General features: G+C 47.1%; 1 protein-coding gene and 2 long non-coding RNA genes across 4 annotated transcripts in view; 1 reads left to right on the plus strand and 2 right to left on the minus strand.

Annotated features, from left to right (window-relative positions):
• Positions 1 to 769: 769 nt before the first annotated feature.
• LOC122237188 lies at positions 770 to 27853 on the minus strand. The gene is made up of 3 exons (XR_006215432.1): positions 27787 to 27853; positions 2971 to 3145; positions 770 to 1426 (listed from the first exon to the last, which is right to left on the minus strand). It is a non-coding gene; the product is annotated as an uncharacterized LOC122237188 (long non-coding RNA).
• The window catches only part of JPH2 (junctophilin 2), a 68782-nt gene continuing 47170 nt past the window's right edge, over positions 6382 to 27993 (plus strand). For both annotated transcript variants that reach the window (XR_006215430.1, XM_042980345.1), the window contains exon 1: positions 6382 to 7316. Coding sequence is in view for 1 of the 2 variants with exons in the window: in XM_042980345.1 (XP_042836279.1) it covers positions 6938 to 7316 (379 nt within the window). In the remaining variant the exon portion in view is untranslated. The remainder of the gene's footprint in view (positions 7317 to 27993) is intronic.
• LOC122237187 lies at positions 19432 to 26298 on the minus strand. Its single transcript, XR_006215431.1, has 3 exons — positions 26175 to 26298; positions 23034 to 23100; positions 19432 to 20809 (listed from the first exon to the last, which is right to left on the minus strand). It is a non-coding gene; the product is annotated as an uncharacterized LOC122237187 (long non-coding RNA).

Here is a 27993-nt window from a genome sequence, read left to right on the forward strand (position 1 = left end):
CACACACACACACATATATATGTTTTGATTTTTTTTAATGCCTTTTTTTGTTTGTTTTTTTGAGAGAGAGCAGGGGAGGGGCAGAGAGAGAGGGAGACAGAATCTAAAGCAGGCTCTAGGCTCTGAGCTATCAGCACAGAGCCAGATGCAGGGCTCAAACTCAGGCATGGGAGATCATGACCTGAGCCGAAGTCAGACGCTCAACTGACTGAGCCACCCAGGTGCCCCCCACATAACTTAACATTTTAATTCAAACCATCCTAAGCATTCCCATCAGATTTAGTGAGACTCTGTCCAGCCATTTTAACATCACGTTAACAGAAAGTTTGTTTCATTTTTATGTAGGTTACAAAACAAGTTTTCTTCTTTACTAAAACATCCCACTGACTGGAATTGGTTCAAGAATGTGAGGTCTGGGTTTCACACATATGTGATCGGTACTTGTGTGAGGTGGGAAGGGTATTGCCTGGAAAAGCCCTGAACATAAGTAGTGGGAGATCTCTGCTCGTTCCTAGTTTAGCATGAGTTTAGTGACATCTGAAGGCTATGGTTCAAGCAAGGGAGCACGATACCTTGCCATCATAGCCCTGGAAGTGGAGAGATTTCTTAATAATGATAAGCCGAAAGAATGCTGTTCCACATCCCTAAGGCAGCAGTTGTGAAACCTTTGGGTCTCATGACTCATTTACAAATTAAGGATGCCAAAGAGATTTTGTTCATGTGGGTTATACTTAAAAATATTTACCATGTCAGAAATTCAAACTAAGAAATTAAAAAAAAAAATGTATTACTCGATTTAGAAGTAGTGGTTTTATTACACGTTAACATTTTTAGTTGAAAAATTAACAAAATATCTTAGAAGAGTGGCAGTGTTTTACATTTTTGCAAAATTTCTTTCATGTTTGGCTCAGCGGAAGGCAGCTAGTCTCCTATCTGCTTCTGCATTCAGCCTCTTGTGAACATTGCATGTTGTGTGACCTCTACAAAATTCTGTACTACACTTTTGGGGGAATGGGCATGAAAAAGGCAGTTAACATGTTAATATGAAAGTAGTTTTGACCTCACAGACCTCCTGGAAGAGTAGATCCCTAGACCATACTTTGAGAACCACAAATTGAGGCCATTATAGTTTCTGTTGTAAAGGTGTCTACCACCCACCCCCTCACCTCCACGACCCGTGTCTTGCTTTACCTTCTGTACTGGCGAGAGTGGAGCAAATCGGGCTTAGCGTGTTACTTGAATAAAGATGGTTCCTCATCTTTAAGTCTCAAGTCCTTTTTAGTTTGCTTTTCAATCGGGTGACCTGGTTGTTTACTTAATTCTGTATGCTAACAGAACAGTCACCAGGGAACGAAGAAAGATGCACCTTCCTTTCACAGTTGTCATGAGGAGTGGTGTCAGGACAAAGTTCCAGTGGCTGAGTAACCTGTTAAAGAAATCCAAACTTGGACGAAGGCTAAGCATTCCAGATTCATGGGAATCGATTTTAAGTATTTACACCTCGGTCAAAATCTTCTCAAAATATGAATCTCGAGGCTAAAAATTACTCTGCTTAGACCCAGTTGGGCCAGCTTTCACATGAGTGTCTCACATTGGAACACTTGACCTTCTGCAAGTGCAGTTTACTGAAGCGATCTTTCTTGAATGCACCCAGATCGTGGACTGAGGAATTTTACTCTAATGTTTTCAAAAGTAGCATCCTGACAATGTGCCTTTAATAACAACATTCATTCATCCCATTTATTCGGCAAATATTCCTAGAGTGCCTACAGCATCAGGCATGTGATACTAAATGCTGGGAGCAGAACTACATACACCCTTGCCCTCAGTGGAGAGAAGAGGATTCCGAGATCATAAGGGCTTGGGGAGGGGGCAGGGTGGTCAGAGAAGCTCCTGTGATGAGGTGGGTGACATTTGAGCTGAGACCTGAAGAAAGTGAGGGAGTGAGCCTCGTGGATATTTGGGGGAAGGGCATTCCTGACGAACAGCAAAGATGACAAGGAGGCTTGAGGCAGGCAAGGTCGCAGAAGCATGGGGTAGGGGCATATCACAGAGGGCCTCGCAGGCCATTTTAAAGGCTGCGACTCCTGAACGAGGTGAGGAGCCATTGGGTGGTTTGGAGGAGAGGTGAGGAGAGGCGAGAGGAGTTTGGAGGAGAGGTATCAGACTGGCCTTTACAGAGGGCACTGGCTGCTCTGTGTGGACCCAGGGGAGCAGGGCAAGAGGAGGCAAGGAGGCAGGAGGCTACTGCAGTAAATCAGGCAATGGCTTTCGGTGGCTTGGACACTTGGCAGTGCAGAGGAAAAGGTGTATTCTGGAAGTATGATGGAGGTAGAGCTGAGGGGATTTGTCAGTGGATTGGATACAGGGTGTGAGAGAAAGACTGGAATTGAGGACTCTAAAGGATTTCAGAAGCTGGGAGTTGGCTCGAGGAGCAGATACGGGAGAGGTCGGGAGTCTGATTTTGCTCCTGTCTTCCGAGGTGCTTATGAGACACCCTGTGGCCATGTTGAGTTGGTGGTGGACCTATGACTAGAGATCAGCAGAGAGGCAGGCATAGGCTGGAGACACAGATTTAGGAGTCGTTAGCCTATGGACATTTAAAGCTCAGACTGGAGGAGACCGCCTAGGAAGTGAACGTAGATGAAGAACCAGACAGAGGACCAAGCTCTGGGACATTCCCACGGTAGAGAAGTCGGCAGAATGAAAAGGAACTAGCCAAAGACTAAGTAGGAGCAGCCAGTGAGGCAGGAGCAGAACAGAGAGAGCAGGCCTATCAGCCAGGTGAAAAAGCATTTAACTAAGAAGAGAGTTGTAAGCTGCCAAGTGGTGCAGAGAAGGAAAGGTGAGCACCTACAATGTGCAGGCGCTGGGCAGACACGGATGGGCCCGAGTGCCGGGCACTTAGTACGGGGTTCGTGCTTTTTTTTTTTTTTTTTTGAAATGAAGCTAATCCTTCAAACAACTTACTTTGGAGGAAGAGCCCGAATGTGCGAAGGCACCTAACCCAGCCAGCAACCTTGTCTGGGGAGGCGGGGCTTCTGCAGCTGAGAAGTACTCCAGTGGATTTCTGGGTGCAGACCCTCTCTCTCTCTTCTGGATTTTCGGGTCCCTCCCCTCCAGGCTCTCTAGGAAGCAGTCCCACCTGTGAAGTGAGAAGGAAACAGGAAGCGAATGATTACCCTCTCTGATCAAAGAACAGAACCACGGAGCACGGAAAGACCTGGGGAAAAGCAAGAATGGGACAGCTACCTTTAAAAGCAGTTTAGAATTCATTCCAAGTTTAGTAAATTCCCTTCTGTCTGAGGAACTTGGTTTTCCTGATGACAATCTGTTGACAGACACGGATGGCCTCAAGAGGTCACCCTTTCCCTGAAATGCATTTGGCTTAAAGGGAGGGGCAAAAACGTGAGAAGTTCGACACTAATCACCTAAGGCCAATACCAAACTGGGCAAAAAATTTCCTTAAACTTTTAAGAAATCAAAGTGTCCCTTTACCAATAACATGGTTTATCAGTTTAAAAAGTGACAAACCACAGGACAAGGTTGAGTAAACATGGACTGTGTAGAGTAAGGAATGCCTCTGTGTCAAGGGGTTTGGTATTTAGGCAGTGACTCTCTTAACTCATTGGTGACTATCTTATTAAGCATTCTATTTGAAGAGCAACTTATCATGTGAGGATAATTTTTAATTAGCTAACGTTTATTAGGTGTTAGTGTGTTCTAAGCCTTTTTAGTTACCAACCTACATAATCCTCACCCAACCAAAGAAGGAAGATACTGTTATCCTGAATACTAATAATCCTTTGAGACAGGTACTTTTACAGTTGAAGGGTTTGTGGCTTAGGGAAATTAACAATTGGTCCAAGGTCACACCTTGTGAGGGGCAGAACTGGGATTTGAACACAAATCCACAACTACCTACCGTATACTTATCCAGTACCTATAGGGTACTGGATTCATGAATGTGTAAATGCTATTAAGAAAGAGTTTCTTAATTTAAAAACATACAGTGATTCTTTTTTGTTGTTGTTTATTTATTTTGAGAGTGAGAGCACACATGCATGTGGGGAAGGGGCAGGGAGAGAGGAGAGTGAGAATCCCAAGCAGGCTCCACACCATCAGCAACGGAGCCCGATGAAGAGCTTGAACTCACAAACCGTGAGATCATGACCTGAGCTGAAGTCAGATGCTTAACCAACTGAGCCACCCAGGTGCCTCCATACAGTGGTTCTTAACCAGAAATGAGTCAGATCCGTCTGAGAAGTTTTATTTTTTTTTTATTTAATGTTTATTTATTTTTGAGAGAGAGCCCAAGCAGGGGAGGGGCAGAGAGAGACAGAGAGAGAGAGAGACAGAATCTAAAGCAGGCTCCAGGCTCTGAGCTGTCAGCACAGAGACCGACGTGGGGCTCAAACTCAAAAAAGGCAAGATCATGACCTGAGCCGAAGTTGGACGCTTAACTGACTGATAAGGGTTTATCTGAGGAGTTTTAAAAAGAATAAAACTACCTGAGGTTTTTCCCGGAACAATCTATCATTGATTTGGGGTTGGGGGAGAGGGCTCTGGAATCTGTTTATGTTTTTAAGTTCAACAGGAGTTGAATTTAAATCTTAAGTGTACCCACCCTTGGTAGGGAACCACCATAGGGAGCTGCACGGATGAACAGTGGCTAAATTTATCAGGTGGAACAGCACAGTAGGACACGGCAGCCCCCCAGTCTTAGAACAGGATTATGGTGATTTGCCTAGTGTTTAACTACAAAGAGTATTAACTTGGGCAATTCAAACCCCTCTAACTTCCACTGTGAGCGGTTCTCCCCTCTCCCCTTGAGAGCAGAGTTGGGAAGAAACCTGTGATTCTCCAGTGACCTTGGTGATAAGTGGCAAAAGCAGAGCTCTCTTGGGCCGGCAGCGAGGCATTCTTAAAATCTGTCAGTCGAATCCATTCACTGGCTGGATGGTGAGTCAAACACCTAGACGATGCAGTCTTTACCTACTGCTACTTGCTGCCCGTCAGCTCGGCAAGCTGCCGGTGTTGGTGAGCTCAGAGGCTGGGTGTTTCTGCCTGGAGGTGAAACGTGGGCCCAGATGGGGCTCTTTAACAGCGAAGGAACCAGTAAGAACTGGAGTCAGCTGGGATGAAGGGAGACATCATGTTCTGTCCATTTCTGAAACAAGGACAAATCTTCCGCAGTGACTTCAAGTGGCCTGAGTCATCGTGGGATTTGGAGTATGTCTGATAAGTTTGAAGCCAGATAATAGTCCAGTAGTTCTCAAATGCCTTCTGGGCTTCCTTTTTAAGTGATTTCTATCCTCCCCCCTCTCCATATCTCTACATCTCCCCATCCCCCCACCCCCCGCCCACTTCCTGTTCTTGGTGTCTCCTACCTTTCCCAGAATTACTCTATACTCCTGTTAACCCTGGGCTCAGTTGGGATTTCCAATCATTAGTCCTGGCCACAGCTTCATGTCACGGAGATTTATTTGTCCCTTTCACTGGAGTTTGGTGGGAACCTGAGTGCTAGGAATCCACGCAGGCCCTTTGCTCCTGACTCTGCCCCAAGAGCTTTCTGAAGTCTGGCCTCACAGGCCCTGAGGACACCAGAGAAAGAAAGCTTGGAAAGGGGATATTTTTAAAAAATCATGATCTTTGAGTACCGCTAAGACAACCTCATTCCAAATAACCAGCAACCCTGTGTCTCAGAGATAAAGACAGTTTCCTCGCCCCTCAGAGAAGAGAGAAAGGGAGCCATCGGTGCCTTTTCTGGGCTCTTTGCCAGGTGTTCCCAGGGGTGCAGAGGGGGACTGGGGGTTGTGCGTGAGCCCTGGACTCAGATTTGCTCTATCTTCCAGAATCTGTTTCCAGAACCTCACTTCTCTTCCCGAGTTCCCTCCTCTGCTTTCAAAAGCATATGTGAACCATGCCCGTTCCTTTCTCTTTAGGTCACCAGATTCCTTTATGGGGCTGGCAGCGTGGATAGCCCCGGGTCCTGTTAGGGCATGTGAGTGGTGGTGGGGCTGAGATTTGCCAATCGCTCTGCTCTGGGGGATTTTAAGTGTTCCAGGACTGGGTGTTCCTCTACTCCTCCTTTCCCCTCCCTTCCCCGATCCCTCTGCCTGTTCTCTTTCTGCAGACTCCGGCCAGCCAGGGACGCTGGAGGTGGAAGGGAGCTCATACCCAGGGGAAGAAAAGCCACCAAACTGTCCCAGCTGCCTACACTTAGTTCTCCGCTGCCCTTCCTTGCCCCTCCAGCCTCTCGGCTGGGTCTGGAGCACTAGCCCAATTTGAAACACCCCTCCCGCTTCGAAGGAGGCTGGGCTGGCCAGGGGGTTATTTTGGGAGCAGCCTCAGAGATCCAATGGCCTTGTTAGGGCAACACTGACCTTTCCGTCCCAGGAGGAGGGCAGGATTGGAGAGGGGCGGGGCAGCGGCTGGGAGATGGACAGCCCCGCACACCCACTGGGTGGAGAAGGGGGCCAGCCGGCTGCAGGAATTCAGCCTCGGGCTGGGGGCTGTCACCAAGGAGGAATTTCTCCACTTTGAAACAGACTGGGGACCCCTCCACCCCACCCCTTTCACTGTGCTTCTTAAAGGGATCACACCGTTTTTCCTTTGACTCCAGGGAAGCCAGACTTGGGACGCTCTATGGAGACTTTGAATCTTGCCCTCCTGCTTCCTTCCCAACTGGCAGCCTTCCTCTGGCTGGTTGAGTGGGGGCCTCCCAGGCATGGCACTGACCAGCCGACCCAGTGCTGATTTGGCTCCTGGGCTCATTCAGTCTCTGGTGGCATCTTGCTTTCCCCCTCCTGGGGCACAGTGGTGAGTCAGGGGCGTCCAGCCCTGAGTGTGCTTGGAGAGTGTCGCTGGCACCCCCCCCCATCACCCTCTCTCCCCCACGCTGGAGGACGGTGAGGTTGTCAGGGGCTACGATGAGATGAGTGGGGGCCGCTTTGACTTTGATGATGGCGGGGCGTACTGTGGGGGCTGGGAGGGGGGAAAGGCCCATGGACATGGACTGTGCACGGGCCCCAAGGGCCAGGGCGAATACTCGGGCTCCTGGAACTTTGGTTTCGAAGTGGCGGGCGTCTACACCTGGCCCAGTGGGAACACCTTCGAGGGATACTGGAGCCAGGGCAAACGGCATGGGCTGGGCATAGAGACCAAGGGACGCTGGCTCTACAAGGGCGAGTGGACACACGGCTTCAAGGGACGCTACGGAACCCGACAGAGCAGCAGCAGCGGTGCCAAGTATGAGGGCACTTGGAACAATGGCCTGCAGGATGGCTACGGCACGGAGACCTATGCAGATGGAGGTGAGCCCGGCCTGGGGCCCCGCAGAGGGGGCCGATGAGTGAGGGAGACTGGTGGAGGGTGGGAAGAAGGAGGGGCGATATGACACAGAATCAGAGGAGCCAGGACGCTATTTGCTGTGTGGCACCGGGCAAGCTGCCCTACCTCTCTCAGAATCCATTTCCTTGTCAGTAAAGGTGGGGCCAATGACAGGGCCATTGAGAGGGCTGGCAGCGGTGTTTAGGACAAGACCTGCTGTATAAATACACACTCAACACACATTCAGTAAAACCTAACTACTACTGTTTGCATGCTAGGCTTACAAACAGCCATGGAATATACTCTGGCTTGTGCTCTAGAAGAATTTGGGCCTAATCTCCACTTTGCCATGAAAGTTATTTTCAAGCAATAGATCATGAAGTGTTCATTCATTCACCCATCCATCTACCCACTTATCCATCCATCCACCCACCCACCCATCTAATCATCCACCCACACATTCATTCATCCATCTATCCATCCTTTCATTTAGTGCATATTTCTGTGGTACCTCCTATTTGCCAGATATTTTGAAAAGAGTTAGATATAAAGAGGAATAAGATACAGCCCAAGGCTTCAAAGATTGGCTTTAAACAAGCCATTATACATGAGTAGGTACAGAGTGCTGTGGCAGAGAAGTTAGATTTGAGGAGGTCAGGGGCTGCTTTAGAAGAGGTGACATCTGAGCTGGATCTTGTTGGGAAAATTGCTTTAGAGAGGGTGTGAGAGCAGGAGAGAACGAGTAAGAAGCTCAAAAGCATGAGCGTGCCCGGTGGGTTAAGGGAATGGAGAGGACTTTTCTGTGGCAAACAGCCGTGGGGAGTGGCAGAGAAGATATCATCACATCATCCACTGGGTACAACTGCATGTATCACTTAGTTGAGCCTCAGTTTCCTCATCCACAAAATCGGTTTTAGAATGTCAGCACTGCTCAAAATGTGGTCAGTAGACAGTATCAGCATCATCTATCCACCAATTCAAAATTCAAAATCAGGGGCCCCAACTAGACCTTCGGAATCCAAATCCAAATCTTGAGGGCGGGCCTAGGCATTTGCTTTAACAAGCCCGCCTGGAAATTTTCATATACATTAAAATTTAAGAGGCAATGCTTTAGATCAGGCGCTTGCAAATGACAGATAGCGGGCCAAACTGGCCAGCTGCCTGTGTTTGTACAGCTTGTGAGCTAAGGGTGGAATATTTGAAAAAAATCAAAAGAACACTACTTTGTGACATGTGGAAATTGTATGAAAGTCCCTGCATAATATCCTTTTGGCCCACAAAGCCAATACTATTTACTATTCAACTGTTTACAGGAGAATTGGCCGGCTCTTGCTTTAAATGGTCATTTAGTTTCCCCCCAGCTCAGGATAATTCTATGAAGTCTCCGTAACTTGCCCCATGGGGAAGAGGAGCTAACACAGATACCTCAGAACGATATATTTTGGCATCTGTCAGATGCATGCGTAGTTATATTATATCACTATGACAGAGGGTGAGCAGTGGACAGTCCCAGAGTGGGTTTGGGGAGGGGGCAGGAAGGGGCATGAGCCAGCCCAGAGCAGAAGTTGCGCTCAAGCTGAGGCTAGTGGGCATACACAGAGGGGCCTCACGTACAGGATGGGCTCCTGACTGGGCTGCCCATTGGTGAGCCCATGGTGAGGACCCACCCTCAAATGCATCTGCATGTTAATGAGGTTGCGTCCCTGGAGTTTCTGTGGGTGCAGTGGCAGCTACACAGCACTGGCTGGAATTGGACAGCGCTGAGGACAATTTCTGGCTCCACGCTTCCTAATTTGGTGACCATCAGCCGTTTGCTGAATGTCTGCAATTCGGTGCAATTCAATTCACTGGATGTTTATGCTGGACACTGCGCTGAGCACTGGGGACAAGTAGAGAGCAGGCCTCAGCTTCTCTGGCTACAACAGGGAGATGATCCTTGAGTGCTTGCTGGGTGTCAGATACCCATGCAGAGTGGTGCACAGGGTGCCAAATGTTCCTTCCCTAAAGTGTCTTAAAGGGGGAAGCCTATTCATTCATGCATTCATTCATTCATTCATTCACGCAACCAATATTATGGGGCACCAACCAGGTGTCAGGCTCCATCCTACAGCAAGTTCCAGGAGCCAGGGCAGTGGGCAAGCAAAGTTATGAAACAAATAGCAGAGAAGGAAGAGGGTGACTTTTTGGATGGTGTAGCCTGGGAAGCAAGATGGGAGGACTAGGGAGAGAGTAACGACTTCCAGGCAGAAGGAATGATGGTCACAAAGGCCCTGAGGCAAGACTGGACTTGGCATGCTTGAGGAACAGCAAGAGTGCCAGGGTGGCAGGAGTAGAGTGGAGGGGGACAGGCAGGGGTTGACGTTGGAGCTGAAGGTGTGAGCCAGATCACGTAGGCATTGCAGGGCCCAGGGCTTGATTCTGGGTGTGCACAGGAGCTCTTCAGGCTAGGTAACTGGAAGGCCTGTTCCTCTGGTTTGTCAGAGGCCCAGACTCTTCTTCCGAATGAGACAGTCCCACATCCAGCGGCCCTGGAAACCTCAGATCTCTCCCAAGCCACACACGAGGTGCAACTCTCCAAAATTAGATGTGGCCACTGCTTCGGAAAATCTCCTTAATCAACCTGTCATCAGTTCCCCGAGGGTTTGTTAAGGACCTGCCCTTTGCCCCATCCTGGGTAGTGCTGAAGAGAATGTGGACAAATAAGATCCTGTGATTAGAAACGGCTGGGAGTCAGGCAGCCCTGGGTTATTATTGTGGCTCTATCCTATTATTTAATCTCTTGGAGCCTTAGTTTCCTCACCAATAAAATGGACTATGCTAATCTCTCATAAGATTTCTCATGAGATAAACAGGTACTCAATAAATGGTAGTTGCTATAATTACTATTCACCTTCATTAACTCATTCAATAAATATGCATTGAGCGATTATTATGAAGCTAGCTCTATACTATACTGGTGGTGGGAGGGAGGAGTATAGACATGAACAGGATGGGCAAGGTCCCTATCTTCTAGAGAATCTAACAAGAAATTGTACTATAGTGTGTTAGGTACTAGGCAGGAAAGTACTGGGAACTAAGGGAGGAAGAGGTGGGCAACTAATCAGACTGAGGCATTCAGGAAGGCTTCCTGGAGTAAGTGGCAAGCCGGGCTCTGAAGTATGGAGTGAGCCAGGTGACAAGGGTGGGAGATGAGTGCCCCAGGTGGAGAGAACAGTGCACGCAGGTCAGCAGGTCCAGAACTTACTGCCATCCAGGAAATAAAGCTGAAAGTTGCATCTCATCCCCAGTTTTCGGAAGGACTGATCAAAGGGACAATATGTTCCATTTCCTCCAGTCCCCACCTTGCCTTGCGGTCAAATGTCGCAGGTGACTGCCTCCTCTAAACTAAAGGAGGGGCACCTGGGTAGCTCAGTTGGCTAAGTGTCCGACTCTTGATTTCAGCTCAGGTCATGATATCATGGTTCATGAGTTCGAGCCCCACATCGGGCCCTGCACTGAGCATGGAGCCTGCTTGAGATTCTCTCCCTCCCTCTCTCTCTCTCTGCCTCTCCCCTGCTCGCTTGCTCTCTCTCTCAAAATAAATAAAATAAACATTCATAAAATTTATAAAAATAAATAAACCAAAGGAAACAGCAGTTTTCCAAACTGGAGGTATTGACCCATTAATAGGCAGTAAAATCAATTTAGTGGGTCATGACCTGCATTTTTAGAAATGAAAGAACAGAACAGAAAAATCAGAGTGTTTCACAGAGGATAAGAAAGCATTGTTTCCTGAAACATTTGTTCAGCTGAAGATATATGTACATATATAATGTGTGTGTGTGTGTGTGTGTGTGTGTGTGTATAAAAACTTCTGTGTTTACATGCATCGTGTATTTCTTACATGATGTGTGTATAAATGTATTTCCTACTGCAGGTCATGGTCAAAAACATTTGAAAATCACTAAAGTGACTTGACGTGGAACCCTCATCCAAGCCTCTCCATTCCCACGTCCACAGACTCTCCCTCTCCTCCAAGCCTGACACTTCAGCTGGGGGTTAATTAAGCTCTCCAGCAACCCTTCCCCCCCCCCCCCCCCCCCCCCCCCCGGGAAGGAGAAGATGGAAGGAAAGGTGCCCCCTGGGGTCCCAAACCCTGCTATAAGCCTCATGGCACCCCTCCCCTGCCTACAGCCCTCTTCCTGCCCTGGCCATATATAGCAAAACTAAAAATAGCTGCTGACTTAAAGCTCCAAAGCAAGCATACACCCAGGCCTTAAGTAGTAATGCTCCTTTGACGGCCTAGCTGTCTCCACCCCGGGGACCCACAGACTCCAGGACTGGAAGGGCCATTGGCGATCTTTGCTTTCCTAGGTTCTTGATCTGAGGCCCGTGCCTTGGCCTCAAAGGCCCATCATGGTGCAGGCAATATGTGTGCATATGCATATGGGTTATCTGTTTTTCCTCAGAGAGCCCTCAGATTCTTAAAGTAATCTGGTGCTCCAATAAGTTCTAGAACTACTTACTTATCTAGTCAGCAATCCCCTCCCCCAAATGTGCAGTGGAAAAACCAGGCCCAAGGCTGACTTTGTTCATAAAGCCAATAGTAATAATAATAGTTAATATGTTTGGTGTGCTTACTATGTGCCAGGTGCTGTTCTTGGCATGGAACATGCTATGTTATTTAAACTTTCACAACAACCTCGTGGGGAAGTACTGTTATCACCCCGATTTTACAGACGAGGAAACAGAGACAGATGATTTAAGCACTGTATTCTTACTCATGGTCCTCTAGCTAGTAAGAGGCAGACATAGAATCGGATGGTAGTAAGTGATAATTAAATATTTCACAGTATAACTATTTTTAATAAACAATAAACAACTATACAAAATAAGACTGGCTACACCATGGGTGAGACCTAGTGCAAAATGAAAACGCAAGACCCCTTCTTCAATATCATTAAGAATTTCAACACACTGACAGCCAAGAATTAAACCAAGTGCAGGGCCTTCTAAGTGCAGAGCCTGGAGCTATGACACAGGGGGTATGCTCATGAAGCAGGCCTTGACAACGGCCATATCTGCATGAGCCACTTACTGTGTCTTTACTCTGTGCCAGGCTCTGTGCTAAGAATCTTACACGTTTTATACTATTCAGGCTTCTTAATACTTTCATTGACTACCCTAGCGGTGTTTACATCTTTATGACTACAACCCGCTATAAGTTAGGTATTTCACATTGTAATTCTAGACATACACACACAAATGTAAAACTGAAATATATCACTGAAAAATATTTCCCTTCCTATATGCAGTACTTGCTATTATCTCTTTTATTCCATCCTGTTGACAGAATTAAACTCTGCCCTGATAGAGTACAGCACTTAGAACAGAATTTAACATGTGGGTTAGTGCTATTATTATTATTATTATTATTATTATTACATGTTTAGCTATGACAACTGGGTCAAAAACCCAAGCTTCTGCTCTCTGGATCCAATTTTCTTTCTCTTGCCTAAAGCTGATGGCTTAAGCTCATTTTAGCCCAATTGACTCTGAACATGGGAGCAAAATGGATTTGCCAGGATCTGGGTCTGAGCAATACCTAGTGTCCCATTATCTGGGCCTGGGATATGTGTTCCTTGAAGCAACTTTATTCATTCATTCATTCATTATCCACAGGAATATCTTTTCTATTGATCTGTTTGTCTACCTTTATGCCAATATCACATTGCCTTTGTTACTGGAGCTTTACAGTAAATTTTATTTTATTTTATTTTATTACAGTAAATTTTATTTTTTAAGTTTATTTTGAGAGAGAAAAAAAGAGAGAGAGCACAAGGGGGGGCGGACAGAGAGAGAGGGAGAGAGAGAGAATCCCAAACAGGCTCTGCACTGTCAGCTCAGAGTCTGATGAGGGGCTCAAACTCATGAACCATGAGATCATGACCTGAGCCGAATTCAAGAGTTGGATGCACACCTAACTGACTGAGCCACCCAGGCACCCCTATAGTCAATTTTATAGTAAATATTAAAATCAGAGTAAATCTTCCAACTTTGCTCTTTTTGCTTATGGCTGGGTTCTTCTAGGTCATTCCCGGTTCTATATACATTATCAAATCAGCTTGTTCATTCTAGTAAAAAGACTGATAGGCATTAAAGTGATTAAAATTGCCTTAGACCTAGGGCGCCTGGGGGGCTTGGTAGGTTAAGTGTCCGACTCTTGATTTCGGCTCAGGTCATGATCTCGTGGTTCGTGAGTTTGAGCCCTGTATCAGGCTCTGCATGCTGGCAGTGCAGAGCCTGCTTGGAATTCTCTCTCTCTCCCTTTCTCTGCCTCTTCCCTGCTCACTCCCTCTCTCTAAAACAAACAAACAAACAAAAACTTAAAAGAAATGCCTTAGACCTATACATCAATTTACAGAGAATGGATAATTTAACAGTAGTGACACTTCCAATCCATGGACGTGGTATAAGTCCCTATTTATTTAAGTCTTTAATTTCACTTAGCAATGTTTTGGAGTTTTCAGTGTTTTGCACACTTTTTTTCATTGAATAAAGTTACAAGCTTTTTAAACGATATTGTAAATGGAATTTTAAATTTCATTTTTCCAATTGTTCATTGCTAGGTTATAGAAATGCAATTATTTTTGTCATTGACTTTGAATCAATTAATTTACCCTGCTAAATTAATTTTTTAGTTCCAGTGGGATTTTTTTTGTTCTTTTTCAGATTTAAAAGGAACATCTTTTAGTTTAAAATTTCTCGATTGCTATTAAAAATCAAGCGTGGAAGTCCTAAGAGGGGCACGTGGGACTTAGCATGTGGGGCTTGCAGTAGCCAGATCTGGGTTCAAATGCCCACTGTGCCACTTCTTTCTTTAAAAAAAATTTTTTTTTAATTTAATTCTATTTTTTTATTTTTAATTTATTTGAGAGAGAGATAGCAGGGGAGAGGCTGAGACAGAGAGGGAGACATAGAATCCAAAGCAGGCTCCAGGCTCCTAGCTGTCAGCACAGAGCCCAATGTGGGGCTCAAACTCACAAACTACGTGATCATGACCTGAGCTGAAGTTGGTCCCTCAACCAACCGAGCCACCCAGGTGCTCCCCTGCTGTGCCACTTCCTAAATCTTTGAACGTGGGCACTCTGAGCTTCCATTTCCTTTTTTCCCTTAGGGATATCACATTCTCCTTCAAAACATGGCTGAAACAATGGAATGAGATAACACATAAAAAGCACTTAGCATAATGCCTGGCACATAGAAAGTGCTGAAACTATTCTCCTTTCTTGCATTCCCTTCACCGTCTAGAGGGTGAACTAATTCAGGATGGTCTGAACCACAGCTGTTTTGGGGAGACTGTTTCAGCACAGAAACTAGCTTTTGACTTGGGAGCAGTTAATAAGCTAAGACTTTGATTCAATTAGTTCTGCCTTGAGTCCTGCCAGTGTTGATGGAACTCCTGCCAGGCACGATTCCATTTTGAATGTAGAATCAGCATAATTTAACCTCATCTTGAAAATCTCATGTCCCAGTTCACAGCCAGGGGGCCAGTGTGACAGCCGGCTGAGCTGCTGTCATGGCAGCTTCTTGGCTTTATCTGGGACCCCAGGAGAGCCGAGCAGACCCTCAGGGAGACAGGGAAGTGGACACAATTAGTCTTTCTTCTCTGCAGCTTTGCTTTCTGTGATGTGTGTGTCCAATTGGCCAAGTCTCTGCACACATGCTCCTGTCCAAGGCCAGGCCCTTGGGATTCATGAGGCTTGCTTGTTTCCAGAGCCTGCTAATTCCATGTCCCCAACAGCTGTTCCCTGGACCAGCCCTTGCTGCCACACCCTTGTGAGGAATGTTGAGCCTCATTTTCTGAGGGCCCTGGTTGAGGTTGGGGTGCAGGCTGAACGGGGGGATGGTGTTGCTTCCTGCCCTAGACCAGAGGGCTACCCTTGTTCTCTTCTACCCCTTCTGGAGCTAGAGCCACAGAGTAGGTGGACAGTTAGGTCTGGTCACGAATGAAGCATCCAGGACCCCTACTCGTTCCTCTATAACTGAGAGTTGACTGGCCCAGACCCACCTGGAAAAATCTATAGAATGATCCAGGGGCTGTGGGAAGGCCAGAACCCCTTCTCCCCAGGCAAGTAGTGAGCACCGTGAGCCTGGAAGTATCCAAGCCTATGCTGTTGACCATCATCTGGGCAATGTAGAGTGGGGGTCACACACTGAGGCCTGAGGGCTGCACACAGCCTGCAGGAAATGCTCTATTTGGCATGCACAGTGACGATGGGTTTTTTTTAAATTTTTTTAATGTTTATTTTTTGAGAGAAAGAGAGAGACAGAGAGACAGAGCACGAGTGGGGGAGGGGCAGAGAGAGAGGGAGACAGAGAATCCGAAGCAGGCTCCAGCCTCTGAGCTGTCAGCACAGAGCGCGACTCAGGGCTGAAACCCACAGACAGTAAGATCATGACCTGAGTCGAAGTCAAACGCTCAGCTGACTAAGCCACCCAGGTGCCCCTGCACACATGATGTTTTTAAGACTTTTATTTTTAATTAAATTTGAATCCTTTATGGGTAAAGGATTCATCTTAGTAAAGTGATCAAATTTCACATCACTGATGACAGAACGGTCTTACAACATAGGCCCTTGATGGGATGTACAGAGGAGGGCACAGCATCACCTATATATACACCATTCCTGCCAGGAAGGTGTGGAGAGGAGGCAGTTTATGCAGGGCCTTGTAGGCCATCATAAGAATCTGGCTTTTACTATGAGAAAAATGAGGCCTATAAGAGTGACATGGTCAGATCTTGTTTAAAGGGATTCCTTTGGCTACTCTGTTGAGAGACTGGGGAGAGGAGGTGGTGCAGAAAGGTAGAAGCAGGGAAACAAATCAGTGAGCTTACTGACAGGTGAGAATACAAGCTTGGGCCACCATCTGATGGTGGCAGAGGTGGAGAGGTGGCTGAATTCTGGATCTACTATGAAGGTAGCATCAATAGATTTTGCTGATAGATTGGATAGGGGGAGTGAGAGAAAGAGGAGTCCAGGATGGCTCCAAGGCTTTGGCCTAAGCCTCGGAAAGATGGCATTGCCCTGACCTGAGATGGGCCAAGAGTTCGAAGAGGGAAGGTCAGGAGCTCAGTGTTGGACGTCGTGGGTGAGAGATGCCTGTTGCACATGCCACCTGGGCATGAGGGTTGTGGGCAGGCCTGAGCATAGAAAGGGAGCCTGAAATGGGGCGCCTGGGTGGCTCAGTCGGTTAAGCCTCCAACTTTGGCTCAGGTCGTGATCTCACAGTTTGTGAGTTTGAGCCCTGCATTGGCCTCTGTGCTGACAGCTTTGAGCCTGGAGCCTGCTTCGGATTCTCTATCTCCCTCTCTCTCTTCCCCTTCCCCATTTGCTCTTTCTCTCTCTCTCTCTGTCTCTCTCTCTCTCTCTCTCTGTCTCTCTCTCTCTCAAATATAAACAAACATTCAAAAAAAATTTAGAAAAAGGGGGCCTGAATGACCATGGGGGGCCTCCTTTGAACCCAGACTCTCTCCCTTTGATATCTTTTTGCCTCCCCTACACCCAATTATTTCTGGTTTCCCAGGCCCTCAGGGTTACTGAGCCGACTCAGAGCCTGGCAAAGGCACTTTCACCCAGGTGACTGGTCCGCAGGGCTGGCAGCACCCAGGTGATGTCGCCTGGTTAATTCCCTGCTTCTTGTGTGAGCTGTGGGGTGTCATCCGGGGTAGCAGCCTCTGAATGTGGGGATGGTGGAGCCCTGCAGGCCACGGGACTTGTCCTACACCCGCTGTAACCTGACTCTGCTCCCAGGAGCTGGTCACAAATGCTTCTCCGCTTTGGGTTGCCTTTCGGTGATCCCGGGAAACCAGGGACAGTGGAGCTCTGATGGGCGGCAGCTCTTGGGAGCCGTGGGAAGGGAGTTTGGTGCCACCTTGCAGGCAAGCCAGAGAACAAGGCCTTGGGGTTGTTATGGGAAAAAAGAAATGCAGTCTAAACGCTCACACAAAAGGCCTGCTACACTAACTCAAGAGAACCATGCCATGAAGTACTAAAACGATTAAAAAGACAAAGGCAGACCCACCTATACTAAGACGTTTTAAGGGAACAAGAACCATTTGACAAATATTTATTGAGTGCTATGTGCTAGGCAGTGTTTTCAGTGATGGGGCTAATGGTAGAGTGCGGGAACAGCTAAACATTTAGTCTATTTGTTATATGTATATCCTTGTAAATGAGCGGAAAAGGCCTCTTAGGACCTAGATTGTTAACAGTGATTACCCTTCTCACCCTGGGGAAATAGTACACAAGTTGTTGTTGTTGTTGTTGTTGTTTTTAATTTTAAATACTCCTGTATTGTTTGAATTTTGTGCAGTGAGCATATATGATTTTTATAATTTTGTTCCAAGTTCTGTATTTTGAGAGAGAGAAAGTTGGGGAGGGAGAGAGAGAGAGAGAAAGAGAGAGATAGAGAGTATCCGAAGCTGACAGTGCAGAGCCCAATGTGGGGCTTGAACTCACCAACTGTGAGATCATGACCTAAGCTGACGTTGGATGCTTAACTGACTGAGCCACTCAGGCACCCCAACTTTTATATTTTTAAAGAGTGTCCTGCCCACCAACACATATACAACACTTACATATACAAATAAAAAGCCTTCAGGGTGAGGCGCCTGGTTGGCTCAGTTGGTTGAGCGTCTGACTCTTGGTTTCAGCTCAGGGCATGATCTCATGGTTTGTGGGTTTGAGCCCCGCATTGGGCTCTGTGCTGGGGGTGCAGATCTTGCTTGGGATCCTCTCTCTCCCTCTCATTCTGCCTCTCTCTCTCTCTCAAAAAAAAAAAAACAAAAACAAAAAACAAAAAACAAAAAGAAAAAAGAAAAGAAAAGAAACTGTCAGGGTACAAAAAAGGTTTGGAGGCTCTAAGCAAAGTTCCCCAGAATCTAGGCTCAGATCTCAAAAGATTCCCCCTTTGTTCCTCTCCATTCTGGGGTATTCAGCAGTTCAAAGCGAGGCGGGATTGAAAGAGCTGGCAAGGCAGTAGATCTATTCTTTAATCTCAGATGAGCTATGGCCGGGTTGTGTGGCCTTAGGCAGGCCCCTCCAACTCTCTGTGTGCAAGCTTCCTCCTCTGTAAAATGAGGGGGCTGAACCACACTTACTCCCAAGGGTAAGTCACTTTTTTCTTATATGCAACACCAGCTATTTGACTATAGCTACCTGCAGATGTGATAAGGGGTCCTATGCTCAGCCATATCAGGATCATGACTGATTAGCAATTACTGTTGTGGACACACTGTGGGTAAGAGATGGACCATATGACAGATTACTTGTTGCCTTGAACTAGGTGGTCTCGGAGGGCCACTTATTCTCGGGATTGAGATAGTCTCACCTTGAAGTTGAGGTTGTCAGTGAACATGCTGCACATTTGTAGGTATCAGGAACATACCAGTCTGTATTACATACGGGTGCTGGCACCAGTTGCTACCATCTCATGAGAGCCCATTACTAAATTTTCAGGAATTTTGCAAGCTGGCTGTTCAACTGTTGGTAGCCTGTCTGGCCGCGGTGGGTATACTTACAAGATGGAAATTGGCTAGCACTACAAAATCAGGGTTGTTTGTTTATTTTTCCAAAGAGCTATTCTAACAGCACACCATTGAACATTGTGCTAATATGACATGCCCTTTTTTCCTTCTCACCCAGATGAAGGGTAACTAAGCAGCCTGCTTTGCCTGGGAACTGTCCTGGTTTTAGTACTGAAACTCCTAATCTTGGGAAATCCCTCAGTCTCAGGCAAACTGGGATGACTGGTTACCTTGCAATCCTTTCCCACGAGGTGAAGGGAGCAAACATTTGTTGATGAGAGTCTGAGACCTCTGCTAGAGAACCCATGTAAATACTCCAGCAGTAGACGCTGCAGGACACCCTCAGATACCCGCCAGGGGCAGAGTCCTCCTTCCCCTTGCTGCCAGGACCACTGGTTGCTGATGGCTCACAGCCAGGCACTGTTGTCTGTCAGAAGGAGCTGCCTAGCTCAGTGGGCAACCCAGAGCTAATGACTGCTTGATACAGGAGTCCAAAGACCCAGCCTCTTTGGACAACTCTGAAGGGCCATACTAGCTCCAGAGATCCCCATGGGATCACTACAAGCCTTGGCTTGTTCAACTTGAAGAAGTTCAACTTCTTCTGCAGTTGAATCCAGAAGATTCCTTCCTTCCTTCCTTACAGATGCTCATCCCAAGAGTATTCCCCCAAAATCACTCACATGCAATCTTGGCTTCCTAGGGACCCAAGACTATCCTTGAGGCACTCAGAAACCACTGCAGGGTTTTAGGCAGGGTCACCTGATCAGATCTACATCTTATTAAGATGACGACTCTGGCAGCAGCAAAGGGTGGACTGCAGCATCAGGGGAGGTAGGAGACCAGGGGAGATGCTGTTGTAGTTAACCAGGAGGCACTCGTGCAGCCTGGACTAGATGGACAGGGTGAAGATAAAGAGAAGTGGGGGAAATTAAAGAAATATTCAGAGTCAGGTCCGTCTGTTTCCAAAGCCCAAACAATTTCCATTATTCTGCTGCCCCCAAAGATGTCTCAGGCCTGGCTTGCTTTCTCAGGGACACTGGGTCCATGGTATTTATCAAGGTGGGTTAGAGTTGAGCTGGGATGGGTCCCCTATATTTAGGAGCATCTATATAGGTATCTGTGGCATAAGGGCATGCTTGTTCACTGCTGTGCATTCCTGGTTTACATGGCCCAATTTTGGTGCACCTGGACAAGAGCCACTGACTTCTGGACTCTCGGTTGCTCAGTCCCCTGCCTGCCATTTTCCATCTTAAACAATGTCTGAGATCTGCTGATGACACTTCCATAGTCCTGTCCAAAGGTCTTGTGCTGACATCTGACACTATGGGAAAGGATTTGAGGAAGGACCAAGAATGGCTATTAGACCAAATAGATAAGATATAGATGAGACAGCTGTATAAGAGGTAAGAAGTGACAAATGTCTCAAGCAATGAGAGTATGGAGGAAAAAAGATACTCCAGGAAGGTTTTCTGGAGGAGATGACTTTGAAGCTGGGCTTTGGTGGATTTGGGAAGACAAAACTAGGAGGGTGAATTGGGACCAGGTCATGAAGACAATGGACTGTCGGGTCAGGACTTCCATAGGCAGTGGGGACCACAGGAGAGGAGTTAGCCCTGATTCTTCTCTCTCCATCTCTGTTCAGCCCTCCAGGGACACTGGTGTTCAGACCTCAGACAGTTTCCTGGAAATAGGCAGGTGTCACTGGCCAGAGGGGGTGATGTTCTCAGTGTCCATTCTGTATTTGGAGGCAGAATCCCTGGTCTGGGCCACATGTCTCTTCTCTGGGTCAAAGTGGGTTCTGGATCTCCTAGACTTCCCTTGGGTTTCTGAAATGGTCCGCTCCCTTCAGAGCTGAGGTCTGGATGAAGGATTGCAAACCTTTAGCTCGTAAGGGATGTTCTCAGATTTCTAGAGGCGTAGAGGAGAAAGCACTGGTCAGGACACCTGGCTGTGACCACCAACAGCTGCTATACTTGAAGCAAGTAATTTAAATTCTTAGTTTCGATTGTTCCAACTATAAAATCACAATGATGACACCGATACCTGTTAGGATATTTTTTTGTCTGTGGGAAACAGAAAACCCTAACTCCAAGTGAATTAAACAAGCATTTTCTATAGAAATATAATGTGGGCTACAGATGTAATTTAAAATTTTCTAGTAGCCACACGTAAAAAAGGTGAAATTAATTTTAATAATATATTTTATTTAGGGGCACCTGGATGGCTCAGTTGGTTAAGCATCTGACTCTTGATCTCAGCTTGATTTCAGGGTCTGCGTTGGGCTCCATGTTGGGTGTGGAGCCTCCTTAAAAAATATATATTTTATTTGACCCATTAACCAAAATACCATCTCTACATGTAATCAATATATAATTATTAGTGATGTATTTTACATTTTTTTGGTGCCAATTCTTTGCAATCTGGTGCTCAATAACCACCTGTGTCTCCTGGCTGCCATGTTGGACAGCACAGACCTAAACAATAAGGATATTTATAATCTCACATAAAGAAGAATCCAGAGGTAGGAGAGTCTCAGGATTGGTTAACTTGGAGGCTCAACAATGTCAACAAGGACCCAGGGTCCTGCCATGTTTTGCTCTGCATCCATATAGTGTCAACTCTATTCTCAGTGGCTTCATGGTACTAGGTTGGCTGCCACAGCTCCAGGGGTCACCTCCACATGCAGCAATACCCAGCAGCAGAAGAGTATATGCCTGCATGTTTCTCCTTAAAAGAACTAGGAACTCTTTCCTGCCTCCCTGGTCCGCCCCCCAGCAAACTTTCCCTCCGGTCTCACTGCTGGATTTCATCAAATGCTCACATCGAATCCAATCATTGGCAAGGTAAGTAGACATGAAGTCTGGCTGAGAGCAATCAGGATTTACCCCTGGATAAGGAACCTTTCTCTGAGGCCCAGGAAGGAGGTCTGGGCCCTTGAACAGAACGAGGTTCCATCAGCAAAGGAGAAATCCACTATTGGGTAACCACTGGGATCTGCATGACACCTGCCAGGTACAACATGTCACAGGTTTGACAGAAGGAACGGAGCCAACTGGTTAACGAGAGGCTAGTGTAGAGTTTTGCAGCTCTTACTCAAGTTGCATATTTGAGCCATCAGAGGTGCTTTAAAAAACTCCAGTGTCCACGTCAGTTAAGTCATAATCTCTCCCCCAAAGGGTGGATCTTGTACTATAAATATGGTTTCCAGAAACTACTCTCTCATGTGTGTCTAGAGGGTGTGGAGGCAGGTCTCATTGATGAAGAGACCCCCCCCCCCCAAATTTTCTTCCTCCCAAGGACAGAAACTTTAAGGCCTCCTGGGTCAGAGATGTGGCCAAAGCAGCCAAGCCTGGGCATCCCAGCGCATAAGCCTGCTTTCTTACAAGCAAGCAGACGTAGGTGGAAAATTGGAGCTGGGCTCATTCTCTCCCTCTGAGTTCTTTCTGTCCTCCCCAGCTCCTTTTCAACTCTCCAGTTAATCCTTTCTGGGCGAGCTTTTCTGAGCAAAGATTCTAGCCTGCCAAAACTAGCCTTTATTGAGCACTTACTGTGTTCATACGGTTCATTTATTCCTTGGTCCGCCAATCCTCCCTCACCACCTAAGGCCTGGACCATTATCACTCTGCATCACTGGTGTGGCTGCCTAACATTTATTTCTGTGGTGGTTGCTTAAATCTAGTCTATCCTTGGCGCTCAACTCTATGCCTCTTGAGGGTGGAGATCATGTCTATTTATCACTGTGTCCCCAGTATCTAACACCAAGAATTCCAGGTCCATAGCAAATACTCGTTAAATTCAAACAAGTGAATGAACAATGATCTAAAGTATGTATCATTATCTCCATTTTAAGAAGGACAAGCTGAGGCTCAGCAGGCTTAAATAGTTTGACATGTTTTAGAACTATTTGGCACCAGAGTCAAGGTTGAAACCCAGCTTATTCTGTACTAAACCAGAAGGGCAACTGCAGGGGGAAGATGATATTCAGGTTTTATTAACTTTAGGAGCCTGGTCTGAGGGACAGAACTGTATTTACCAGCCTTTTACATGTACCCCAATAATTTCCAGGGTTTGGGCTGCTAAATCTAGACCTGACCACATTGGCAGCCACTGCCAGTCACTATTGAGTACTTACCATGTGCTGAGTCATGAAGGAAAAAAGAAAATGTGGTTCCTGCCCCTGGAAGAATGGAAGGGTATCACTGCAGAGAAGATACAGATTCATCAGACGTTTACTGTAGGCTTCCTTGGGCCTGGGAATTGTGCTAGATGCTGGGATCATAGCAGGAATAAGCTGGATATGGCTCCCTCCCTCTTGGAAGCCAAAGTCCAGTGGGAAAGGCTTATGGTGGACAAATGACCTTAACAGTTATTTAATTGCAATTGGGAAAAGTGCCAAGAAGAACAGGGAGACATGACATCATATGGCAGTACTCAGGGGGCAGGGTTCAAGAAACCCTCCTGGATGAAGTCATATTTAAGCTGAAACTTGAAATATCAAAAGAAGTTGGCCAGGGGAAGAGAGAAGGGAAGAGCACGCTGAGAAGAGGTGGAGGGCGGCAGGAGCATGTGCAAAGGTCCTGAGGTGGAAAGGCAAATGTGACTGGAGAGGGGGTCAGAGGCTGAGAATCCTGCCTCTTACCCCGAGGGCAGTGAGAATCCCTGTAGAGTCTACAAGGCCAAGTGAGGGGCCAGCCCAAAGGTGATCAGGAAGCACTTCCTTCCATAGAAAGCTCATCTTAGCCAGATGGCTGTGGGCAGGGTCCTCCTTTTCCCTCTCTTCAGATGCAGATGCTGCGTTCTTCCAGTCCCCAGGGAGAGCTGTCCTGTCTTAGAGAGAGTCAGGCTGGGGATGGCCCCAGCACTTGGCTTTTCCCCCTTCCCAGGGCCCCATCACTCCCAGTCTCCCCTGGGTGTCTGTGCCTCTTGCCACTTGCTTGTAAGTTTCCTAATATAGCCTGGCCGTTTCCTCCCCAGCTGGTGGCCAAGAGCAATCTCAGTTTCTCTTGGGCTTAAAGGGACCATGTCAGCCCATCTCACGCCAACTTTAAGCTAAAGGTAGATTGGTTGATTTAATTTCACAAATGTGTCCAACCCAGAGATTAGATGTCCTCTGTCTTTCTCCCAGGTTACCAACTTCTCTGCTCCATTCTTGTTCACTTTCTCCTTTCAAATATTTGTTTTTCTTCTTTCTTCTGAGCACAGTAAGGAGCACAGCTGGACATGGATGGGAGTTTTGGTACATTTATTAGCTTTGTCACCTTGGGTGGGTCTTATAGGAACCATTAAATACCTCTCTGGGAGTGAGCTGTGCAGATTTCTGGAGGAAGACTGTTTCAGGCAGAGGGAGCAGCAAACAGAAAGGCCCCGAAGCAGGGGCATGGCTCATGGAACGGGAGGAACAATAAGGAGGACTTTGTGGCCAGAGTGGAGTGAGGGAAAGGAGGAATGGAGGGATGTGAGGACAGAGAAGTGATGGGGATGAGATCAGGTTAGGTCTGTGGATCACTAAGGACTTCAGCTTTTCCTCTGAATGAGAAGAGGCAGAGCAGTGTCGTGATTTTTGACTTTATTACATTTGGACAGAATCCCTGTGATTAGTGAGCTAGGAACGGACAGAGACGCACGGGGCAGAGAGAGACCAGTGTGGCAGCCATTATGAAAATCCAGGACGAGAGACAACAGTGGCTCAGGCTACCGCCTAGTAGCAGGGGGGTGTGAGAAGTGGCCGGATTTCAGAGTCACTTGGAAAGGAGAGTTGACAGGATTTTCCAATGGCTATTTGCAGAATGCTGTGCTGGAGTGGTTTTTTTCTTAAAAATTTATTTACAAATTAGATTATTTATTACATCAAGGTATAGTTTCCAGGCAGAGAATTCATTTTAAGTGCACGGTCTTGACAAATGTATACACCTGTGTAACCACCAGTACAATCACCAGTACCCCTCTCTGGTAGATCCCTCCTACCTGCAGCCCTGGTAACCACAGATCTGCTTTCTGTCACTATACTTTAGGGTTTTTTTTCCAGGGTTTTATGTAGTTGGAATCGCACAGTTTGTATTCTTTCATCTCCGGCTTTATTCACTTAGCATGTTTTTGAGATCCATCCATGTTGGATATGCCAGCAGTCTATTCCTTTTTAACGCTGACCAGTATTCCACTGTGTGGCTGACCACCGTCCATCCATTTACCAGTTGATGGACATTTGGGTTGTTTCCATTTTTTAAAAAAATTTTAATTTATTTATTTTTGAGAGAGAGAGATACAGAACACAGGCAGGGGTAGGGCAGAGAGAGACAGGGAGACACAGAATCCGAAGCAGGCTCCAGGCTCTGAGCTGTTAGCAGAGAGCCCAATGCAGGGTTCAAACCCACGAACCATGAAATCATGACCTGAGCTGAAGTCGGACGCTTAACCAACTGAGCCACCCAGGAACCCGGGGTTGTTTCCTTTTTTGTTGTTGTTTCCTTTTTAATCTTCCCCAAACCCTAGAAGGTGGGTATTATTTTTCCATTTTCCAGATAAGCAAATTGAAAATCTGAAGAAGTAACTTGTCCAAGGTTCTCCAGATTAGATATTTGAGATCAGTTTGTCTCTGACTGCAAGTTTCTGTCTGTCCCCTTGCCTCCCATACAATGTGACCACATGTGAATGAGCTTAGAAAGGGGAACACATTAGTTTTAACTCTCCACTTTCTCATCCCCTGGACCACGTTCTCTTTGCTCTGCTCTCTGCACCTGCCACACAAACCCATTTTCCCACTTCCTCAGCTTGAGTCAGACGTTGGGTTCATACCCCAGTTCTGCTCCTTCCTTACTAGGTGACTTTGGGCAAGTCACACAGTCTCTCTGAATCATCCACCTGTGAAATGGAGATCATATTTGCATCTTCTTCTATGAGATCATGTCCAGTGATATCTCCTTTCTCTCTCTCCACTTCCCTTTAGCCCTTTTATAGCTCATATTCCATGGTCATTGGCTTTCCATGGCTGGTCACTGACAGGAGGAGAGCTCTGATGTCCCTCTCACTGCTGGCTGTGTGCCTGCCTGTAGAGAGGCTGCAAACAAATTAAGCCAGACTTTCTGGTGGTGAGGCCCAGAAACTGGTATTTTTTAGAGCTTCTGAAGGGCAGCCAGGATAGAGAACTGGGGGCTCAGAGTGTGAACTTCGGGCATCAGATAGACTTGGGTTTGGATTCTGCCTCCTTGGTCAAGTCACTTAACCTCTCAGACCACCAACTTCCTTTCCTGTAAATGAGCATCATCAAGGGACCCACCTGATAGGAACTTTGAGATGTTTAAATGAGCCCTCGGCACTGTACATGACTCTTAATGCAGTCTCTTCATGCAGAAAGTGATGGGGGCGGGGTGGGAATAGGGGCCCAAGGTGGAGTAGCCTGGGCTGGGAGGGACCAGATAGTATAGAGTCATAGGGACATGCTGTCCTTCCCCTGCAGAGTCACAATACAGGTCCTTCTAGAATTCCAGTGTCTCAGAGTTAGGCCAAACTTTAGGGAGTTTCATATCTAACATGTCATTGACAGGGCAATCGAGGCCTTAAGAAGGGAAGAGAGTTGCCCAAGGTCACACAATGAGATGGAGTTTCTGGGGAGGTTCAGCCAATCAATCAGCAAATATTTACAGAGCACCCCTATGTGCCAGGCCCTATTGTAGATGCTGGGGCTACATCAGAGACCAAAACAGGAAAGATCCCTGCCCTCATGGATTTCCATTCTAGTGAGGAAAGAAAAGCAATAAATGCAACAATTAAGTCATATGATATGTTAGAGAGGATACATACTATAGAAAACAGTAGATAAGGGGTAGATAAGGGTGCTTGTGCTCAAGCAGATGGCAATTTTAAATAGGGTGGTCAGGATAGGCCTCACTGAGCAGAGACATGAAGCGTATCTGGAGGGAAGGAGTTCCAAGCAGAGATAACGGCCAGTGCAAAGGCCCGAATGGGAGCATGCCTGTTGGGTTGAGCTTAGGAATCCCTTACCTGGACGGCCGTTTCAGTTCCCTAGCCATCCTGGGCATTTGCTGGGAAGAAGGCCATTTGGGGCCTTTTTTGGTTAACCAGGGAAAGTATCAGCTCGTGTTAAAACAAAGGCTCTGAATTTCCCCCCTCAACTCCGTGAACACTATGGCAGATACTGTCCTGCATGCTGAAGGCATAAAGATGAAGGCAGGGAGCTGGCTTTCAGCAGGCTACTCACATAGGCTCTTGTTCCCAGGAGCTCACGTGCTCACACCGATGGACACGCAAGGCCTGCACTGATGATACCTCCTTGTACATGCCATTATCCTGTACACACACGGTCTTACATGGTCTCAGTTTCCCTGCTGCCCACAACCTCATACACTCAGCCTCAAGTGCCACATGTTATTCTGTGCTTTAACACTCAGACAGCCTTGCATACTTAGAACATCTCACATCCCCATGATGTCACCTCCACAGGAACTTGGGCACTTAGCCCACCTTGCACGCTATGATGACTACGCACATGCATTTAACCTCACATATAGATAGATGTACCTGCTCCCACAAGTCTGCACGCTTTGAACCTCTACTGGTTTTGCACCCTCACTCAATTTTGCCTTTCCTTTCATACTCAAGACCTCAAATACTCGCATGACCTTACGTTACATCTCATTACATCACACTCATGTGATCTCGGTCACCCTCTGGGCACACACTGCCTCGCACACTCATGATCTGACAGGCTTCCAGGACCCTGCACACTCCCACAAATGCAAATATTCACACTAGGGCACAAACTCACTGTCTTGCCCACTCATGCTCTTGCACAATCTGTGCACTCGTTCAAATTCACACTCACCGAACCTCATCTGCTCGGGCAACTTCGCACTTTAAAACTGACTCACCCCGCCTGGCACACTCGTGACCTTGCTGTGCTCCTACCAACAGAAATATTCACACCATCCCGCAGACTCCTTTTGACCACTCGTTTAACCGCATGCACTCCGGGGCCTCGCCCGCTCACGCAGCGTCACACGCTGACGCCCACTCGCGCGACCTCACTGTGGCCGCCGGGAATAGTCCCGCCACTGCGCTGCGCAGAGGGCGGTCGC

The sequence above is a fragment of the Panthera tigris genome, chromosome A3 (assembly GCF_018350195.1).
Source record: "Panthera tigris isolate Pti1 chromosome A3, P.tigris_Pti1_mat1.1, whole genome shotgun sequence".
NCBI lineage: Eukaryota > Metazoa > Chordata > Mammalia > Carnivora > Felidae > Panthera > Panthera tigris.